Raw genomic sequence first — 17,488 nt, 5'->3', positions numbered from 1 at the left:
GCAAGTGGGACTTGAACCCAGGCCTCCCGGTCCAGATTTAGGGACACTAGTTTTGAACTAGCTATGACACTTTAAAATGGTTGCAAACGACACCTGATCTGAAAGCAGCCAAACTGAAAGGAATATACAAAGAAACATCCAAAGGCTGGGATTGACTAATACACCTGGAAAAGGCTACCCATTGAGTAACTACCTGCCATTAAAATTCATTAGGGGTGGCACAGTGGTTAGCACTGCTGCCTCGTAGCACTAGGGTCCCAGGGTCAATTCCAGCCTCGGGCAATTGTCTGTGTGGAGTTTGCACATTCTCCCTGTGTCTGTGTGGGTTTCCTCCGGGTGCGCTGATTTCCTCGCACAGTCCAACGATGTGCAGACCGGGTGAATTGGCTATGCTAAGTTGCCCATAGTGTGAGGTGCGTTAGTCAGAGGGAAATGGGTCTGGGTGAATTACTCTTTGGAGGGTCAGTATGGACTTGTTGGGCCGAAGGGCCTGTTTCCACACTGTAGGGAATTTAATCTGGAATTTATAACTTTCTATGAGACCTTCACATATCTCCTCATAGGGATGGCACTTCTTAACTCTAAGTACCACTAGAAGAAAGACTCAAATCTAAATGCAAAAGAGGAGGATTGAAACTCCAGTCAAAGGATAATATGGATATCTGATAAAAACTTATCAAAGTCTCAGGGAGACCTGACAAATGCAAAATATTGGGTATTGACAGATCGACAGAATGGCACTCTAAAATTCTTTTGAAAATTAACACTAGAACCAATATTTCAAGGAAGATTCCATGACCATTTTGGTAAATAATTGAATAGAAGCTGCTGACAAAATACTCTTGCTGAAGAATATGGCACCAAGTTCCAACAGAGAAAAGCCACAACAAAATATCATCAAGGCACTGAGAATTTTTAATAATTGCAACATGCAGTGCAGCTAACTGCATCCAAGAAACTAGTTTACCAACATTAGTCTCAGGACAAAACGTTCTGCTTCAAAGACAAACAAAGCACTCTCAACCATTTATTTTTTTTGATGTCTTTCCTTGTACTGAACACAAGTTCCCTTTAAACATGTTCATGTGTGTGTTTATATAAAAAGAGAGTCAAGTGACTGCACAAAAACCAAATAACTGATGTTGAGATTTTAAAATAATTTTTTTTGGATTAACAGTTAATAACACATTTGACTAGGCATAAGTGATTCCTGATGAAGGGCTTTTGCCTGAAACGTTGATTCTCCTGCTCCTCGGATGCTGCCTGACCTGCTGTGCTTTTCCAGCACCTCACTCTCGACTCTAATCTCCAGCATCTGTGGTCCTCATCTTTGCGTAGGCTTAAGTGTGCTTGTTAATTGGCTACTTTTGTTCACAGCAAGAATAGCTAACCATGTTATTAATTAGAAAGTGCACAGATGAGAAGAGGGATGTCTAATGCAAAAGAAAATCTTTTGTTGAAATCCTAAGGTGATCCTTTTGTTACATTGCTGAATTAGATTTAGGGTAACACTGAATGAGCTACATGAGCACTCCTCTGAAAGTAATGTACTCAGATCAATTATTGGAGTGATCAACACCAAAGTATTTAAGGCCTTAGAACAACTCATCAAGATAACAGTCAGGCACTGCCCACTCCACATGTGACAGGGTCTGCACATCATACCTTACATTGGCCATCTCAGAACTCAAACTCAGTCAGATAGAAGGCAGCCTTAATCCTGAGAGACAGCTGTAGAAGGAGAAATATATCCAAAGGTAAAAATCACACAACACTTCCGATTAAGCCTGTTGGACTATAACCTGGTGTTGTGTGATTTTTTAACTTTGTACACCCCAGTCCAACACCAGCATCTCCAAATCATATATCCAAAGGGATCACATCAGTAGGCTAAACAGAAGAGAGCCAGTTCATCCCTTCTCACCTGATTGTAACAGCAGCAAGGCTGTGTAATTGCTACAGAGAAAAAGGGCAAGGGAATTAGATTGTTATGTCTGGGCGGTTGAGAAATTTTAAGTTCGGAGACTGGGAAGAAGGACTACAAATTATTTTCTAATCCTTTCCTTTACAGTTAAAATTTAACTATCAATACGCCTTCCCTCTTTTAAGTTGGCTCCTGAAGGTGTGTCAAACTTCAACTTATTGCAGCTAAATTTAGATTAGATTAGATTACTTACAGTGTAGAAACAGGCCCTTCGGCCCAACAAGTCCACACCGCCCCACCGAAGCACAACCCACCCATACCCCTACATTTACCCCATACCTAACACTATGGGCAATTTAGCATGGCCAATTCACCTGACCTGCACATCATTGGACTGTGGGAGAAAACCAGAGCACCTGGAGGAAACCCACACAGACACAGGCAGAACGTGCAAACTCCACACAGTCAGTTGCCTGAGGTGGGAATTGAACCCGGGTCTCTAGTACTATGAGGCAGCAGTGCTAACCACTGTGCCACCGTGCCACCCACAACTGTCACGTGGAGAGGGGAAGCCCTGTACTAAATAATAGAATAAAAGGGAAGAAAATTTGCATTTATGAAGAACATTTCTGGGTGTCAGAAAACATGGCAATCTCTTTGAGCACCACAGTTAACTATCAGCAGTGAGATATTGGTCAGATTATTTTATTTTTTAAGTAATATAATTGGGGGGATAAAGCTTGTACTGAATGGCATTCTTCTCAATTTAAACTCCTGCACTGAAAGATGAAAATATTTTATGCTGCCCAATAATTAGTTCCATCTTTTCCATAACATAAACGTTCTTTTGAGAAATTCTGAACAAACCTGAATAATTGGTAAATTTTCTGGTAGGTTGTGTCTTACATCCTCGATCCACTCCAGTGGGAGACGCAATGGAGAGAAATCTGTAACTATCCCTCCAATGTTGTGCCCTTTCACAAACTCTGGCAGCACATCTTTGGCAAAACCAATGAGCAGATGGAAAGAAATATTCAGCTGCTTACATTCCTGCAAGATAACACCGGCAATACTGTCAGTGAGGGCAATTTGCATGATCTGGCTCGTCAAATTGACCAGTACAATTATTTTTCCCCTCTGTTGTTCAAATTATTTTTTCCAATTTTTTCTTAAAATTACTAAATATAGGAAAATTAATTTATTTGAATTAATTAAGTCTTATGTCAAATTTCTCAGAGAATTCTGGAAGGAAGAAAAGGCCATGAAACCTCGTGGGTTATCTCAAAATCTGACAGGACAGTTTACTTAAAATAGAGAATATCTAAGTACCTGTGGAAATACTACGAAAAGCAGACCATATGTAATAAATACATCTTAAGGATAATGGATAATTCAGTTTAGAAACAGTATTATAAAATGTTTTAATAGCTGACTAAAAAATAATTAATAGGGTGGCTTGGTGGCTCAGCGGTTAGTACTGCTGCCTCACAGCACCAGGGTCCCAGGTTCGATTCCAGCCTTGGGCAACTATCTGTGTGAAGTTTGCACATTCTCCCCGTGTCTGTGTGGGTTTCCTCCAAGTCGGTTTCCTCCCACAGTCCAAAGATGTGCAGGTCAGATGAATTGACCATGCTAAATTGCCCCATAGTGTTAGGTGCATTAGTCTGAGGGAAATGGGTCTGGGTGGGTTACTCTTTGAAGGGTCGGTGTGGACTGGTTGGGCTGAAGGGCCTATTTCCACACTGTAGGGAATCTAATCTAATCTAACTTTTGTTTCTAATCATGGCACACAGTTCCAAGGAATGGATGCAAAATATTTCTTCATTTGTGGCAACAGTTGTTATTATTTACATTTTACTGCAGGTAAAACGAAAAATAAGCCTGGATTTATATAATGCCTTTCATGGTCTCAACATCCATTTGCAATTTAGAATCAGAGTTAGTTTTGAAGTATTGTCATTATGTCAGGAAAATGTGCCAATTTGCTAATAGCAATGTGTTAAGAGACCAATTAAATTATTTGGTGATGTTGGCTGAGAGATAAATGTTGACCAGGGTACTTGGAGAAGACCATTTCTTTTTATATAGCATCTGGAATCAACAGCCAAGGATAGACTGAACCTTGACAGAACATCTTCAGCAGTAGTCCTTTCATAATGGACTAATTGTCAGCTTTCTCAAGATTTGAAAACATTGATGCAAGACATTAATCAAAGAAGGCAAATGGTATGTTGAGAGATTCATTGTGAGAGGTTTTGAGCACAAGAGCAGGGATGTGCTGTTGCAGTTATACAGGGCCTTGGTAAGGCTACATTTAGAATATTGTGTGCAGTTTTGGTCTCCTTTTCTGAGGAAGGATGCTCCTGCTCTCGAGGAAGTGCAGTGAAGGCTTACCAGGTTGGTTCTGGGGTATGAGGAGAGATTGACCAGGTTTGGACTGTTTTTTGCTGGAGTTCAGACGAATTATGGGGAATCTCATAGAGACTCATAATGTTCTAACAGAACTAGACAGGGTAGATGCAGGGAGGATGTTCCAAATGATGGGTGTGTCCAGAACCACGGGTCACAGTCTGAGGATTCGGGGTCGACCATTTAGGATTGAGGTGAGGAGACATTCCTTACCCAAAGGGCGGCGAGCCTGTGGAAGTAGTTGATTCCAAAACATTGAATGTAATCAAGAGGCAATAAGATATAGCACTTGGGGTGAATGGGATCAAAGAAAGCCATGAACCTGGTGGAGCAAGCTCAAAGGGCTAAATGGCCTCCTCCTACTCCTATCTTCTATGTTTCTATGACAGTATTTACCTCAGCAACTTCTTGGAGTCCCTTTAGCATGAAACCAAAATGGCGGATGGTGGCATCTAGGAATTTGGGCACCAGACAGAAGCAGACATGGAGCGGAAGTTTATGCTTAAGAGCTATCCGTTGTGCATATAAGAAAGCCCAGTTATCTGTGGAAATAAAATCACTCAGAAGATGATGTATGTATTAATGATAACACTTATTGGATTCCACAGTAATGCTAAAAGATTGGTTAGATGTTACATTTTTATGTAATTTATCAAAGCAGAACTGGACAATCACACCAAGCCCCTTTTGATACTTTCTTTACAAAATTAACCCCATGTATATTGTCACAAAACTGGTCCCTTTTTTCTAAAAGTTGTTCCTTTTCTCAAGGATACTGGGTCCTTGATTTTTTTCAGAGGGGTCGTAAACCAACTCCCAGTTCCAGTTAGACTAGTTTGGTACAGAGATTAAAGGATATTGAGATGCCTTTTGTTTATATGTAAACAGATGACACTTCAGGCCAAAGTGGTCACGTTTTAGAAGTGACCTGTATAATGAAAGGGGAGTGGTCAGCTCTCTAGCTGAGCAGTTCAGCCCAGAACTAGTTTGGAGTTCAGCTGTGTGGAAACAGGCTTTCTCTCTCTTCTGCCCTTCTAACTTCAACCTGTAAGCATCTGTTCCATTTTTACTGTTCTTTAAAGGGGTTTGCTTATTGGGACTGTTGTGTATATTTGGAACAGCATAATTAAGTCTAGTTTGGATAGACTGAGTTCTGTAGGGGTTCTTTATTCTGTTCTTTGTATTTTCATTGTGTAATTTTTGAATACATTTCTGTCTGTTTTAAAACCTGGTAGTCAACCTAGCTAACTTACTCCAGGTAATTTTCATTGTACACTTACTGAAACAAATTGCAAAGTTATGGTCTGGGTTGCCTGCTTAAGAATGTTTTGAGTGGTCTGGCCTAGTCCATAACAATATCACTACATAGTGTGGAGCTAGTCCTTGCACAGACTTTATGCATCCAATCATAATACAAGGTAAATTTAAATTAAAAAAGAAACAAAGAACTGTGGATGCTGGAAATCAGAAATGAAAACAGAGATTTCCAGGAAAACTCATCAGGTCTGGCAGCATCTGTGGAGAGAAAGCAGAGTTAATGTTTCGGGTCCAGTGACCTTTCTTCAGAAATTACTGTAGCTAACATTTGGACAGGCAAAAGAATGGGTAAAGATTGGCCTCAGGGTATCAATAGCAGTTAATTTGGACCATTAGTAGCTACCAATAGGATGGTTCTAATGGCAGCCCATGTGATTACAAGGTCTGGTGTGTGATGGTGGCAAGTAAGGATCTCAGAGAAACGTCCAAGTCCTAAAATTATTGAACTTCATTTTGAGTCCCAAAAGCTGCAGGATCCCCAGGCTGAAAATGAGACACAGTTCCTCTGCACTGAGCATTACTTGAGCACTACAGCAAGCCCGAGACAGAGATTTTGGCCAAAGAACATGGTGGTATGTTAAATCAGCAGGCATCTGTACTTTTTGTGAACAGAATGTAGGTGTTCTGCAAAGCAGTCACCCTGTCTGCGTTTCATCTCTCCAATGTAGAGACGACTGCAGCGTCAGCAGTGAATACTGCAAATAGATTGACTGAAGTACAGGTAAAGCATTGCTTCACCTGGAAGGTGTATCTGGGGCCTTGAATAATGAGGAGGGAGGAGGTAAATGGGCAGGTGTTACACCTTTCGCAATTGTATTGGAAAGTGCTATGGGGAGTGAGGAAGTGGTGGGAGTGGGGGAAGATTAGACCAGGCTGTCCTGGAGGGAACAAATTCAAATTTCATTGTTACAGATGAACATTCTGGATCAAGTTTTTAACAAATATAATAAATATCTATATGAATCTTTCAATAAAATAGAGATACTTAACATGGATTGTTGGAAATTGCAGTGTCATTTATAATAAATAAAAATTAACACCTAACCAGCAGAGAACATTGCTCAAATGAAAGAGTGGGAAGGGTCTCAATAACTTGGCTGCGAATTCTCTCTGATCACCACTTTGATTCAAATACAAGAGTATTGTGAGTAAGTCACGTACTGTGAATAATTAGTGGCATCTAATATATTGAAGATGCATTCTATGACAGTACATAATCGACAATTATAAAATCAATTGAAAAATAAGAGATTAATGGTTAAACCATGTTTAGTAATGTAATTCATTCTTAATTAGTTGTTAGTCCAGGTTGTGACATTTTGTTAAAAACACTCTTCAGATGGTAATACTACAATGTGTGCCAAGTAAAATGAATGCTGATTGACTGCAAGAAGAGAACAACCCACAGGTGCGACGTAACCTACCCTGTACTCGCTGGTCACGGGACATCCAGTAAATAATTCCCCAAGAGTTTTCCCTGACACTCTCTGTTTTAGAAAGGAGACGGATGCGTTTTTCGTTAAAATTAAACTCTTCCACTGATTTTGCTGTGGCCAAACGTGACTTATTGATACTTTTCAACAAATTTCCTTCTCCAGAAAGAGATGTCTCAGCCTGGTGTTCAGTTTTCCTCTTTTTATTGATCCTCGAATTGGACAATTTCCTCTCAATCAATCCTGGAGGTCTCTCTTCCACTGTTCTCTTTCCCTTAGCTTGGAGCTTTGGGGAATCTTCCCGACTGGAGTTATTATGATTGCGTTTCTTCGTTGATTTTTTCGTGGATGTTTTCAGACTGTTGGAGGAGCTGGAAAATGCAGTTTCCTTTTTATTTGATTTCTCTTCAATTTTTTTCTCATGCTCAGAATCTTTAGCATTCCTGTCGGTTTGTTTCCCATTCTTAGACATATTGTTTCTTTGTTTAGCACACTGCAGACTCACACAACCTGAAGGCCGGTGGCAGTAAATTACAGAAAGCCTGTGGCAAAATGATCGGCAAGTGATGCTTAATAACCTGGAAATGGTAAAAAGGAAATAAGTCTCCATTGTATTCACCATTTTATTTAATAATACCACAGGGTTCCTGCATCTGATGAAGCACTTATCAGACTGGTCCTGTATGGGTTTGTACATGTTATGCATTTTCCTGCATGTCTAAAAATAAATAAAATTGAAAATAGCACATTGACTATTTTAAATACCAAAAATATTGCAGAAGTTATTATTAATTATTAATTGCATTTAAATTATTTTAAAATAATTAAATGCAAACAACTTAAAATGAAGTAAAAATAAAATTTTAAACTGGCAGCTTGCCTGCTATTAGAACAGTTGTAAGATTTCCACCAGCTGATTGCTTCCCTTATCGAGCTGAAGGACAGCTAGTAGGATCATGTGCAAATTTAGATAGTTTGCCTAAATCTAGTAGCTGAAAATCTGACATGAGTTTCCCTGTACTTAATGGATTCAAACTAAGTATTAGCTGTATAATGGATGTTTGCAAAAAGGAGGTTTTTGACGGTGAGCTATTTAATATCTTGGAAGTCCAGGAGATACTTCTCTGTGATACACAAAAAGATGATTCAGACTGAATAGGAGGAAGGGGTTAGTTTGAAAACTACAGAGAGACAAAAAAGTCAATGTAAAAATCTACAGCCACCAACAGTAAAGCAAAGCCTCAAAAATGCAGCTTTTGGGTCCTTCCCTCAAAGAAAAGTCGCTTCCTAGCTTTTCCTTTTTGTCCATAAGCATCTGTAAGTCTGCAGGGTTAACTTTGCAGTAATTTGCAAAACTCCTCTGCATTTGGTATGCTCTGCTTTATTGGTCAGAGTATTGAGTACAGGAGTTGGGAGATCATGTTGCGGCTGTACAGGATATTGGTGAGGCCACTGTTGGAATATTGCGTGCAATTCTGGTCTCCTTCCTATCGGAAAAATGTTGTGAAACTTGAAAGGGTTCAGAAAAGATTTACAAGGACGTTGCCAGGGTTGGAGGATCTGAGCTATAGGGAAAGGTAGGGGCTGTTTTCCCTGGAGTGTCGGAGGCTGAGGGGTCACCTTACAGAGGTTTATAAAATTGAGGGGCATGGATAGGATAAATAGGCAAAGTCTTTTCCCTGGGGTTGGGGAGTCCAGAAGTAGAAGGCATAGGTTTAGGGTGAGAGGGGAAAGATATAAAAGAGACCCAAGGGGCAACTTTTTCACGCACAGGGTGGTACGTGTATGGAATGAGCTGCCAGAGGAAGTGGTGGAGGCTGGTACAATTGCAACATTTAAGAGGCATTTGGATGGGTATATGAATAGGAAGGGTTTGGAGGGATATGGGATAGATGCTGGCAGATGGGACTAGATTGGGTTGGGATATCTGGTCGGCATGGACGGGTTGGACCGAAGGGTCTGTTTCCATGCTGTACATCTCTATGACTCTATGAGATTTCCACTACCCTTTAAGAATGAACTAGTTTGTGCTGCCACCCCTGAACAGCCTAGCACTATTTAATCCCAGCAACAGAGGGACTAGTTTCTACATGCACATTGAGTTCCTATAATCCTCTTTCAAATCACCCAGATCTACTCTACACAACGGAACACCAGCCTTTCTGAAACCTGACCAAATCTTTCTTTTGTATGGAATTTGATTTACATCCTTGTCATTAGTGTGGTGCTGGAAAAGTGCAGCAGGTCAGGCAGCATCCGAGCAGCAGGAAAATCAACATTTTGGGATGGAGCCCTTCATCAGGAATGTGGCTGGGAGCCTTGGGAGTGAAGAGATAAATGGGAAGGGGGAGGGGCTGGGAGGAAGGTAGCTGAGAGGGTGATAGGTGGATGGAGGTGGGAGTAATGGTGATAGGTCGGAGAGAAGGCTGGAGCAGATAGGTGGAATGGAAGATGGATAGGTAGGACAGGTCATGAAGGTGGTGCCGAGTTGGGAGATTGAAGCTGGAATAAGGTTGGGGAGGGAGAAATGAGGAAACTGGTGATATCCACATTGATGCCGTGTGGTTGGAGGGTCCCGAGGTGGAAGATGAGGCATGCTTCTTCCAGGTATTGGCTGGGTAGGGTGTGGCGATGGAGGAGGCAGAGGACCTGCATGTCCTCGGAGGAGTGGGAGGGGGAGTTGACGTGTTCAGGCACAGGGCGGTGGGGGTGGTTGGTGCGGGTGTCCTGGAGATGTTCTCTGAAGCGCTCTGTGAGTAGGCGTCCTGTCTCCCCAAAGTAGAGGAGACCGCATCAGGAGCAACAGATACAGTAAATGACATGTGTAGAAGTGGGGTGAAACTTTGATGGATGTGGAAGGATTTTTGGGACCTTGGACAGAGGTGAGGCCACAGTTTTTGCAATTTCTGCAGTGTCTGGGGAAGGTGCCGGGAGGGGATGGTGGGTTGGCAGGGGGCATGGACCTGACAAGAGAGTCGCGGAGGAAATGGTCTTTACGGAAAGTAGATAGGGGTGGGGAAGGAAACATATCTCTGGTGGTGGGGTCCATTTGTAGGTGGTGGAAATGCTGGAGGATGATGTGATGTATACGGAGGTTGGTGGGGTGGAAGGTGAGGACCAGGGGGATTCTGTCCTTGTTGCGATTGGCGATTGGAGGGCTAGGGTGTGAGGGCAGAGGTGCGGGAAGTGGATGTGATGCACTGGAGGGCATCATCAACCACATGGGAGGGGAAATTGCGGTCTTTAAAGAAGGAGGCCATCTGGTGTGTTCTGTGGTGGAACTGGTCTCCCTGGGAGCAGATGTGAAGGCGGAGGAATTGGGACTAAGGGATGATCATTTTACAGGAGGCAGGATGGGAGGAGGAGTTGTCCTCGATTCTTCTGCTCATTGGGTGCTGCCTGACCTGCACCACACTCTGGACTCTGACCTCCAGCATCTGCAGTCCTCACTTTCGTCCGATCCTATATCCTTGTCAACTTAAAAGAAAACATGATCTGTCATTGTGCCACCTCTAAAGTCTGCCCTTTCTCAAATTGCTGTTCATTATCATTTTATGAACTGGTTGCTGTATCAGTACTCTCTTATCTCAGGTTAGAAGGTTCGATCAATAAAATCATTACGGAACAAATAAGTACAGCTACCACGTCTCTGCCTTATCTGCAGTTAGCCCTGTTGTTTTTACCTGCTTTGAGCTGCCAGCCGCAGGCGCTGTTGCCCTTCTATTGCCGTCGATTTGCACTCTCCCTTCGATTTTGCTCTTTTACAAAAGCCAGCATTGGAACATTGTGTAACTTTTTCAATGTTACATAATTCCACTGGGCATGCGCAGCCGCCCAGACACCAACTTCCGCATGAGATCACTTAGAGGGAGGAGATGGCTGTGGTTGTATGAATTTTAAACTGAGCTGCACATTTTCATCTTAGAGAATATGTGTAGCATGTTCTAATGCATGTTAAGTAAATACTATAAATCATTTTTTAAAAAATACTAATAAGGAGCTATTACAATAATGACTGAGAAATGGACAATTCAGACATAAACCATAAGTTTTCCTCTACACCTCCCTTTGATTCACGGACGGTTGCAAACCAGAACCTCCTGCTATTAATTGATCTTTTGTTGCATTAAAATTCAGTGCCAGGTAGATGAAGTGATTGAATATGTGGATTTTGGAGTCCCGGAAGAAACAGCTGAGCTTAGTGCACAGCAGCCCGCGGTACCATAGCATACACCATAGCATACACTTGCTAAAGTCTACATCAACCAATACGAAATCAATTTTATTCTTCTATAGTGTAATTTGTGATACTTGGTCTGCGGAGAGTTTTATGTCTCCGAGAAAAAAAAAATACAAAGAGCTGCCCATGCTGGAAATCTGAATCAAAACAAATTGCTGGAGAATCTGAGCAGGTCTGGCAACATCTGTGGCGAGAAAGCAGAGTTAACGTTTCGACTCCAGTGACCCGTCTTCAGAAGGGAACGAAACTGTTAACTCTGCTTTTTCTCCATAGATGCTGTCAGATCTGCTGAATTTCTCCAGCAATCTCTGTTTTTGTTGTCTAGACAGCCTCAATGAATCAAGGTTCAGATAACCTACTTTCAAACAAGACAAAGAAATGCTTGCATTAATGTAGCGCCTTCATGGTTTAAAGTTCTGCTGGTGTGTCACATGGCCTTCCAGTTGAGTAGTTCTGAAGTGTAGCCACGGTTGGAATGTAGTGAATATGTAGTCACAGAATTCAGGACAGTTTTAGGCTGAAGGGTATGAAATAAATGCTCCTTTTGAAGTATTTTGCTTCTTCCTGATTGCATCACCAGCAAAAGTTAAGCACGAAAGCACAGCAGCTGGAAATCTGAAATATTTCCTGAGTTTAGAATGGGGGGGGGGGGGGGGTGGAGAGTGGAATCTCGTCGGTATCAATAAAATTCTAACAAGCGTGGACAGGTTAGATGCGAGTCCAGAATTAAGGGTAGGAGGTAAAACATTTGGCACTGAGATGAAGAGAATTTCTTTCTACCCAGTGAGCGGTGAGCCAATGAATTTGCTGCTGAAATAACTCCACAGTGGCCAGTATCCTATCAGCAAGTTACCCTACATGTGCATTGTACAGAACCCCGACACTCCTGTTTATTTTTTATTTTTTTTTAGTGAACATAACCTCTGACACTCCTTTTTTTTGTTTTTTTCTTTTAATGAACAGAACCTCTGACACTCCTGTTTTTTCTTTTTCTTACCCCACACTCCAGCCTAACTGCTGTAGTGCTTATTTTTCCCCAGCACCCATGTAGTGTTGACACTCCTGTATATTTTTTTCTTTTTTATAAAAAAATCCAGAAAAAAGGAACAATCACAATCAAGAAATCAGAGCAAAGTCTACCTGAAACAAGGGGGAAGAGACAAAAAGGAAAGCTCTCCTCCTCAGTAGGAAACACCAACAGCAGTAATGAACACACTGTGTGTGGTCCAGGCAGTTCAGAGGTCAGCTCCTTTTTCCCTAACTCACAAAAATGGAGAGTCCTTCACACACTGATCCAGCTCCTTCATATCCAGCTCTCAGAGTGAAAGGAACCTCTGACACTCCTAATTTTTTCTTCCCCACACTGCAGCCTAACAGCAGTAGTGCTTATATTTTCCTCAGTGCCCATGTGTGTGTGCAGGTGTGAGACACAGGTGAGAGACAAGTTGTACAAATCCTTATTCAATTTCCACCACCAGGAAGAAAGAAAACACCCAGGTGGCCATTGACAAGCAGTGCCCTTCTTAGAGGGCAATGCTGCATGATCAAACAGTGAAGGTGAGGGCAGGGATTAAATCAAAATAGAATTGGAGGGGGAAATAATACAGTCTACTCCTTGCGATGCCCACCTCTCCCTGACCAGCTCAACGGTGTTGGTGGACACCACATGCTCCTTCTCCAGGGACACCCGGGCTCGAACATAACTGCGGAAGAGGGGCAGGCAGTCGGCCCTAACGATCCCCTCCATGGCCCGCTGCCTGGACATGTTTATGGCCAGTTTGGCCAGGCTCAGGAGCAGACCCACGAGGAGGTCCTCTAACCTGCCCTCCACACTCTGTACTGGATGCCTGAAAATCAGGAGTGTGGGACTGAAGTGCAGCCTAAAGCAGAGAAGAAGGCTTTTGAGGAAACAAAAAGGGAGTGGAAGTGCCTACACTCAATATATACATGGTCCACGGATTCCACAGCACCACCAATCAAGCAGTTGGGCTGGGAGTCCATGCAGTTGCAGGGGACCACTGAGTGTAGCACCCTTCACCCCAGATCCCTAAGAGAAAGGGGGAGGACACCCACGTAGAGAGCCTTCCACTGGGGATCCCCACTGCCCGGTGGCAAATGGGCAGACACTCTTGTTGATATCTGTTAGCTAGAAATTCTTGATTCGACCAAGTGAAGAGCCCCAATCAGAGAACGTATATTCTATGAGGGCTACCTGGCTGACTTTGTTCCAATCACTACGTCCTTCCCTGCCTACGTCCTGGGATGTAGGCCCATCCTTTTTCCTGTAGCTTCTCCTGGGGCATTTTCACACCATGTCTGGTTGCTCTGACTCTGCTTTGGATATTGGCATTGTGTACTGGACTGTGACATGCTTGTTATGCCTGGAGTGTCTCAGCCAAAATTCATCTCCAACCGGTGGTAACGGTGTTGAAGCTGTGACTTCTGCCTTGTCCGTCTCATCTGTAGAGGTTTCTTCAACACAAGGGAAAGGTGGAGATCACAGGGTTCTGACAGCCTAGCTGGACCTTCTGAGGGGCTGGGTATGTTTAGGTCCTGACCCATTTGTGAGTTTGCAGCTTTCGTGTGGTCCACGTGCTTATTCAGGACAGACTCTCCTACCCAAGCTTTGTACGTTGTGGGACCTGACCTTGCATCGATCATGTCTCTTATCCATATGGTTATTCCCATGGTTTTGATACCAAACTTCATTCCCTGAAGTAAATTGCCTCTCTCACTTAGAGGAATCTTGTGTCTGGTATTGGCATTCAGGGTATTGTTTCACCCTCGTCCCCAGGTCCAGGACGATCAAGTTTAACCTGGTGTTCTTCCCATTAGCAACTCTGCAGAACTCCTGTTGTTGCATGAGGGTGAAATAGGAACCGGGGCGATTTGATATTGAGTGAAGGTGTAGGCTGTTTCTTTTAACCTGTCTTCAAAGTTTGGACCATTCTTTCTGCCAGACCATTGGATGATGGGATGGTATGGAGCTGTCCTTCCCTGCCAAATGCTACCTGACTTTAGGAAACACTCAAATTCCCTAATGGTAAATGAAGGCCCTTTGTCTGTGACCAGCACCTCCAGGAGTCTGTGTATTGCAACTTTTCAATCATCAACCCTGTGTTTGATAAATGAACTCTATGTATGTCCAACCACTGTGCATGAAAGGACCGGCATAGTCAATGTGTAGCCAAGTCCAAGGTTAACCTGGCTGCTCCCATGAACATGGAGGAGCTGCTGGCAGAAATTGTTGTCCTAGTTGATATTCTGGCCACTGCCCCACCAACATGGCTATGTCAGCATCCAATCCTGGACACCAGACATAACTTCTTGTCAGTGCTGCCATTTTGGAAACCCTTGGAGATTACAAGTATCTGGCAGTGACCTTTGCTGAGGGTAATCACTCTTGCTGCCCATAATGAAGTGCCGTCCTCTACAGATATCTGGTCTCACCGCGCCCAGAAGGGTGTCAATTCTGGTTGTGATGACCCTTTTGTTTCCCCCATCACCACCAGCTATTTTAGTTTTGCCAGGACAGGATCTTTTTGTGTTCACAGTCTAATGTTGTTCGGCAGTGACCAAAAGGTTGTCCAGAAAGTTTACAACCAGAGCAGACTCTTCTAGTGGTGACACCACTGGTGATGTATCTGTCAGTGGGATGTGGCTCAAGGCAATCACATGTGTTGCTTACCCTCCTGGATGATGTTCAAACTTTTAATTGTATGCATTGAGAATAAGAGCCCTGCACCGAATTTGCCCTGAAGCTATGGCCATGGCCCTGTCCTTTTTAAGTAGCCCTAGCAGGGATTTGTGGTATGTTACTATTACAAATTTATGTCAACAAAGGTATTGGTGCAACTTGCTCACACCAAAGATGACCACCTTCTCTATCTGGGTGTAACTAGTTCTGTACCATCAGGAAACATATGCTATTGGGCGTTTCTCTCCATTGGGCTACCCATGAGCCAACACTACCTCAATATCATTTAGGGAGCATCACATGTCAGTAGCACACCATGCTTAGGATTGTAATGAGCCAACACCTTAGACAACGAAAGCTGCTTCTTCACTTCCCTAAAGGCTACATTTTGACCACGAAACTATTTCCAGGGCTGACCCTTTTTCAACAGTGACAAGATGGAGAGGAGAAAGTGAGGACAGCAGATACTGGAGATCAGAGTCAAAAGGTGTGGTGCTAGAAAAGCACAGCCGGTGAGGCAACATTCCTGATGAAGAGCTTATGCTTGAAACATCAACTTTCCTGCACCTTGGATGCTGCATAATCAGTTGTACTTTTCCAGCACCACACTTTTTGCCAAGATGGAGACCACATTATGCATGAATTTTCCATAATAATTCACCAACCCAATGAAAGACCTGAGCTCTGATACAGACATGGGAGCCAGGGCACTATTGCGTAGCCTTCACTTCACCTTCCAACTGGTGTAATCTGGTCCTATCAACTCTGTAGACCAAGTAGGTCACGTACGGTGCTTGGAATATCCATTTTTCCTTCCTTAGGCTTACACCCACCTTTGGGAAATGTTTAAACATTATGTCCAAGTGCTCGTTATTGGTCTTGCCGATTATTAGCACATCATCCAGATAAATGGTGACCTGGAGCAGATCTCGTAAAATGGTCTCCATCATCTGCTGTAAAGTGGCACAGGCTAGGGATACCTCAAAAGGCAGTCTTATACATTGGTACAAACCCTTATGAGTATTAATTGTAGCATATTTCTGGGAATCCTCATCTAATTGTAAATACACACTGCTCAGGTCCAGCCTTGTGAAGCACAGCCCCCACCCATGCCAGTTTTTTGCACAAGTTCTCAGTGAGGGATTGGGTATTTATCCAGCTGTGCAAAGTAGTTTATCTTTGAAAGGCAAAGGCAAAGGCAAAACGACTGGTGGAGCAGCACAATCAGTATGACCAGTGCTGCCCACATGCATTCACATAGGGTGAATGTGACCTAACAAATCTCTTCAATGGTTTGCAAAGTAGTTTTAAAAAAGGAGAATTTGAAAGGAAACTTCATCTGCAAGTTGACTCAGAACAGTAAAAATGTTGTGATAAACGTTTACATCGGTCTGGTCAAAGTCCTTACAATCCTTAGCAAATTATTACAGAATTCTCGGAACCTCATGTGAAAGTTGATTACACTGCAAATAAATTTTTTAAAAATTCTCGGCGGAGTAATTAAGGTAGTAGAAAATTCCAGACACAGATCATTTGTGGAGTAATATGGGCAATAGCATTTATGACTAAAACAACAAGTAATTCATTATACATGCTTAAAGTATGATTTATTCCAATATGGAGGGGCAGGTAGTCAAGGAAGGAAAGACAATGAGAGCATAAGATCACAAGGTGAAGGTGCTGTAATTGGTCGTTCAGCCAATCAAGTCTGCTCTGCCATTCAAGAGGCCCAAAACTCTTCACAGTATTCCAAATGTGGTCTGATTTGTGTCATGCATAGTTTTAGCAAAACCTCTCTCCTTTCATGATAATACAAAGAACAGTAACAGATGCTGAAGGTCTGAAACAAAAACAGAATTTGCTGTAGAAACTCAGTGGGTCTGGCAGCATCTGTGAAGACTAAGCAGAGTTACCATTTTGGGTCCAGTGACTCTTCTTCAGAGCTGACAGTAGGTTGGAAAAGTGTTTTTTTTCCTGATGAGAGGGGGTGGAGTAAAGGAAATGGCCAGATAAGTGGAGATGGCGCCCAGAGAGAGAGAGAGAGAGACAAAGAAAGTTAGGCCAACAAAGAGATGATGATAGTAAGCTAGGGAAGAGGAAAAGCTGATAATGGGGACAATGGATAGTTAAAAGGGGTTGGCTGTGACCATATCATGACAGGTCCTGGAGTGCAGTGGTGTATAAAGGACAGGGAAGAAGGTGTTCAGGCTGTAAAATTATTGAACTCAATATTGAGTCCTGAAGGCTTCAGGCTTTCAAAACAAGATGAGATACTGTTCTTGCATTAAGCTTTGCTGGAGCACTACTTTCCCCCTACCCCCATCACAGCATAAATACCATCTTCTTATAGCTATTATCACTTTTGAAGAAGGGTCACTAGACTCTATAAGACCATGAGAAATAGAAACAGAAGTAGCTGGATATGGGCTAAACGCAAGCCGGTGGAATTAGTTTAGTTTGGGAACACG

The 17,488-nt window shown here is 42.8% G+C and overlaps 1 protein-coding gene across 1 annotated transcript in view; it reads right to left on the bottom strand.

The window, feature by feature from the left end:
- The window catches only part of cpdp (CPD photolyase), a 33,660-nt gene extending 22,768 nt beyond the window's left edge, over positions 1-10,892 (bottom strand). The window contains exons 1-4 of the mRNA XM_043702408.2: positions 10,767-10,892; positions 7,075-7,661; positions 4,730-4,875; positions 2,792-2,974 (exon numbers count right to left, since the gene is read on the bottom strand). Coding sequence (XP_043558343.1) covers positions 2,792-2,974; positions 4,730-4,875; positions 7,075-7,555 — 810 coding nt within the window. The 5' untranslated portion in view covers positions 7,556-7,661; positions 10,767-10,892. The remainder of the gene's footprint in view (positions 1-2,791; positions 2,975-4,729; positions 4,876-7,074; positions 7,662-10,766) is intronic.
- Between the last annotated feature and the right edge of the window lie 6,596 nt (positions 10,893-17,488).

The sequence above is a fragment of the Chiloscyllium plagiosum genome, unplaced genomic scaffold, assembly GCF_037043375.1.
Source record: "Chiloscyllium plagiosum isolate Xiang-an unplaced genomic scaffold, Cpla_swu_hap1 HiC_scaffold_13, whole genome shotgun sequence".
NCBI classification, from domain to species: domain Eukaryota; kingdom Metazoa; phylum Chordata; class Chondrichthyes; order Orectolobiformes; family Hemiscylliidae; genus Chiloscyllium; species Chiloscyllium plagiosum.
The sequence above is the reverse complement of the archived record's forward strand: the minus strand, read 5'-3'. Positions and strand labels throughout refer to the sequence as shown.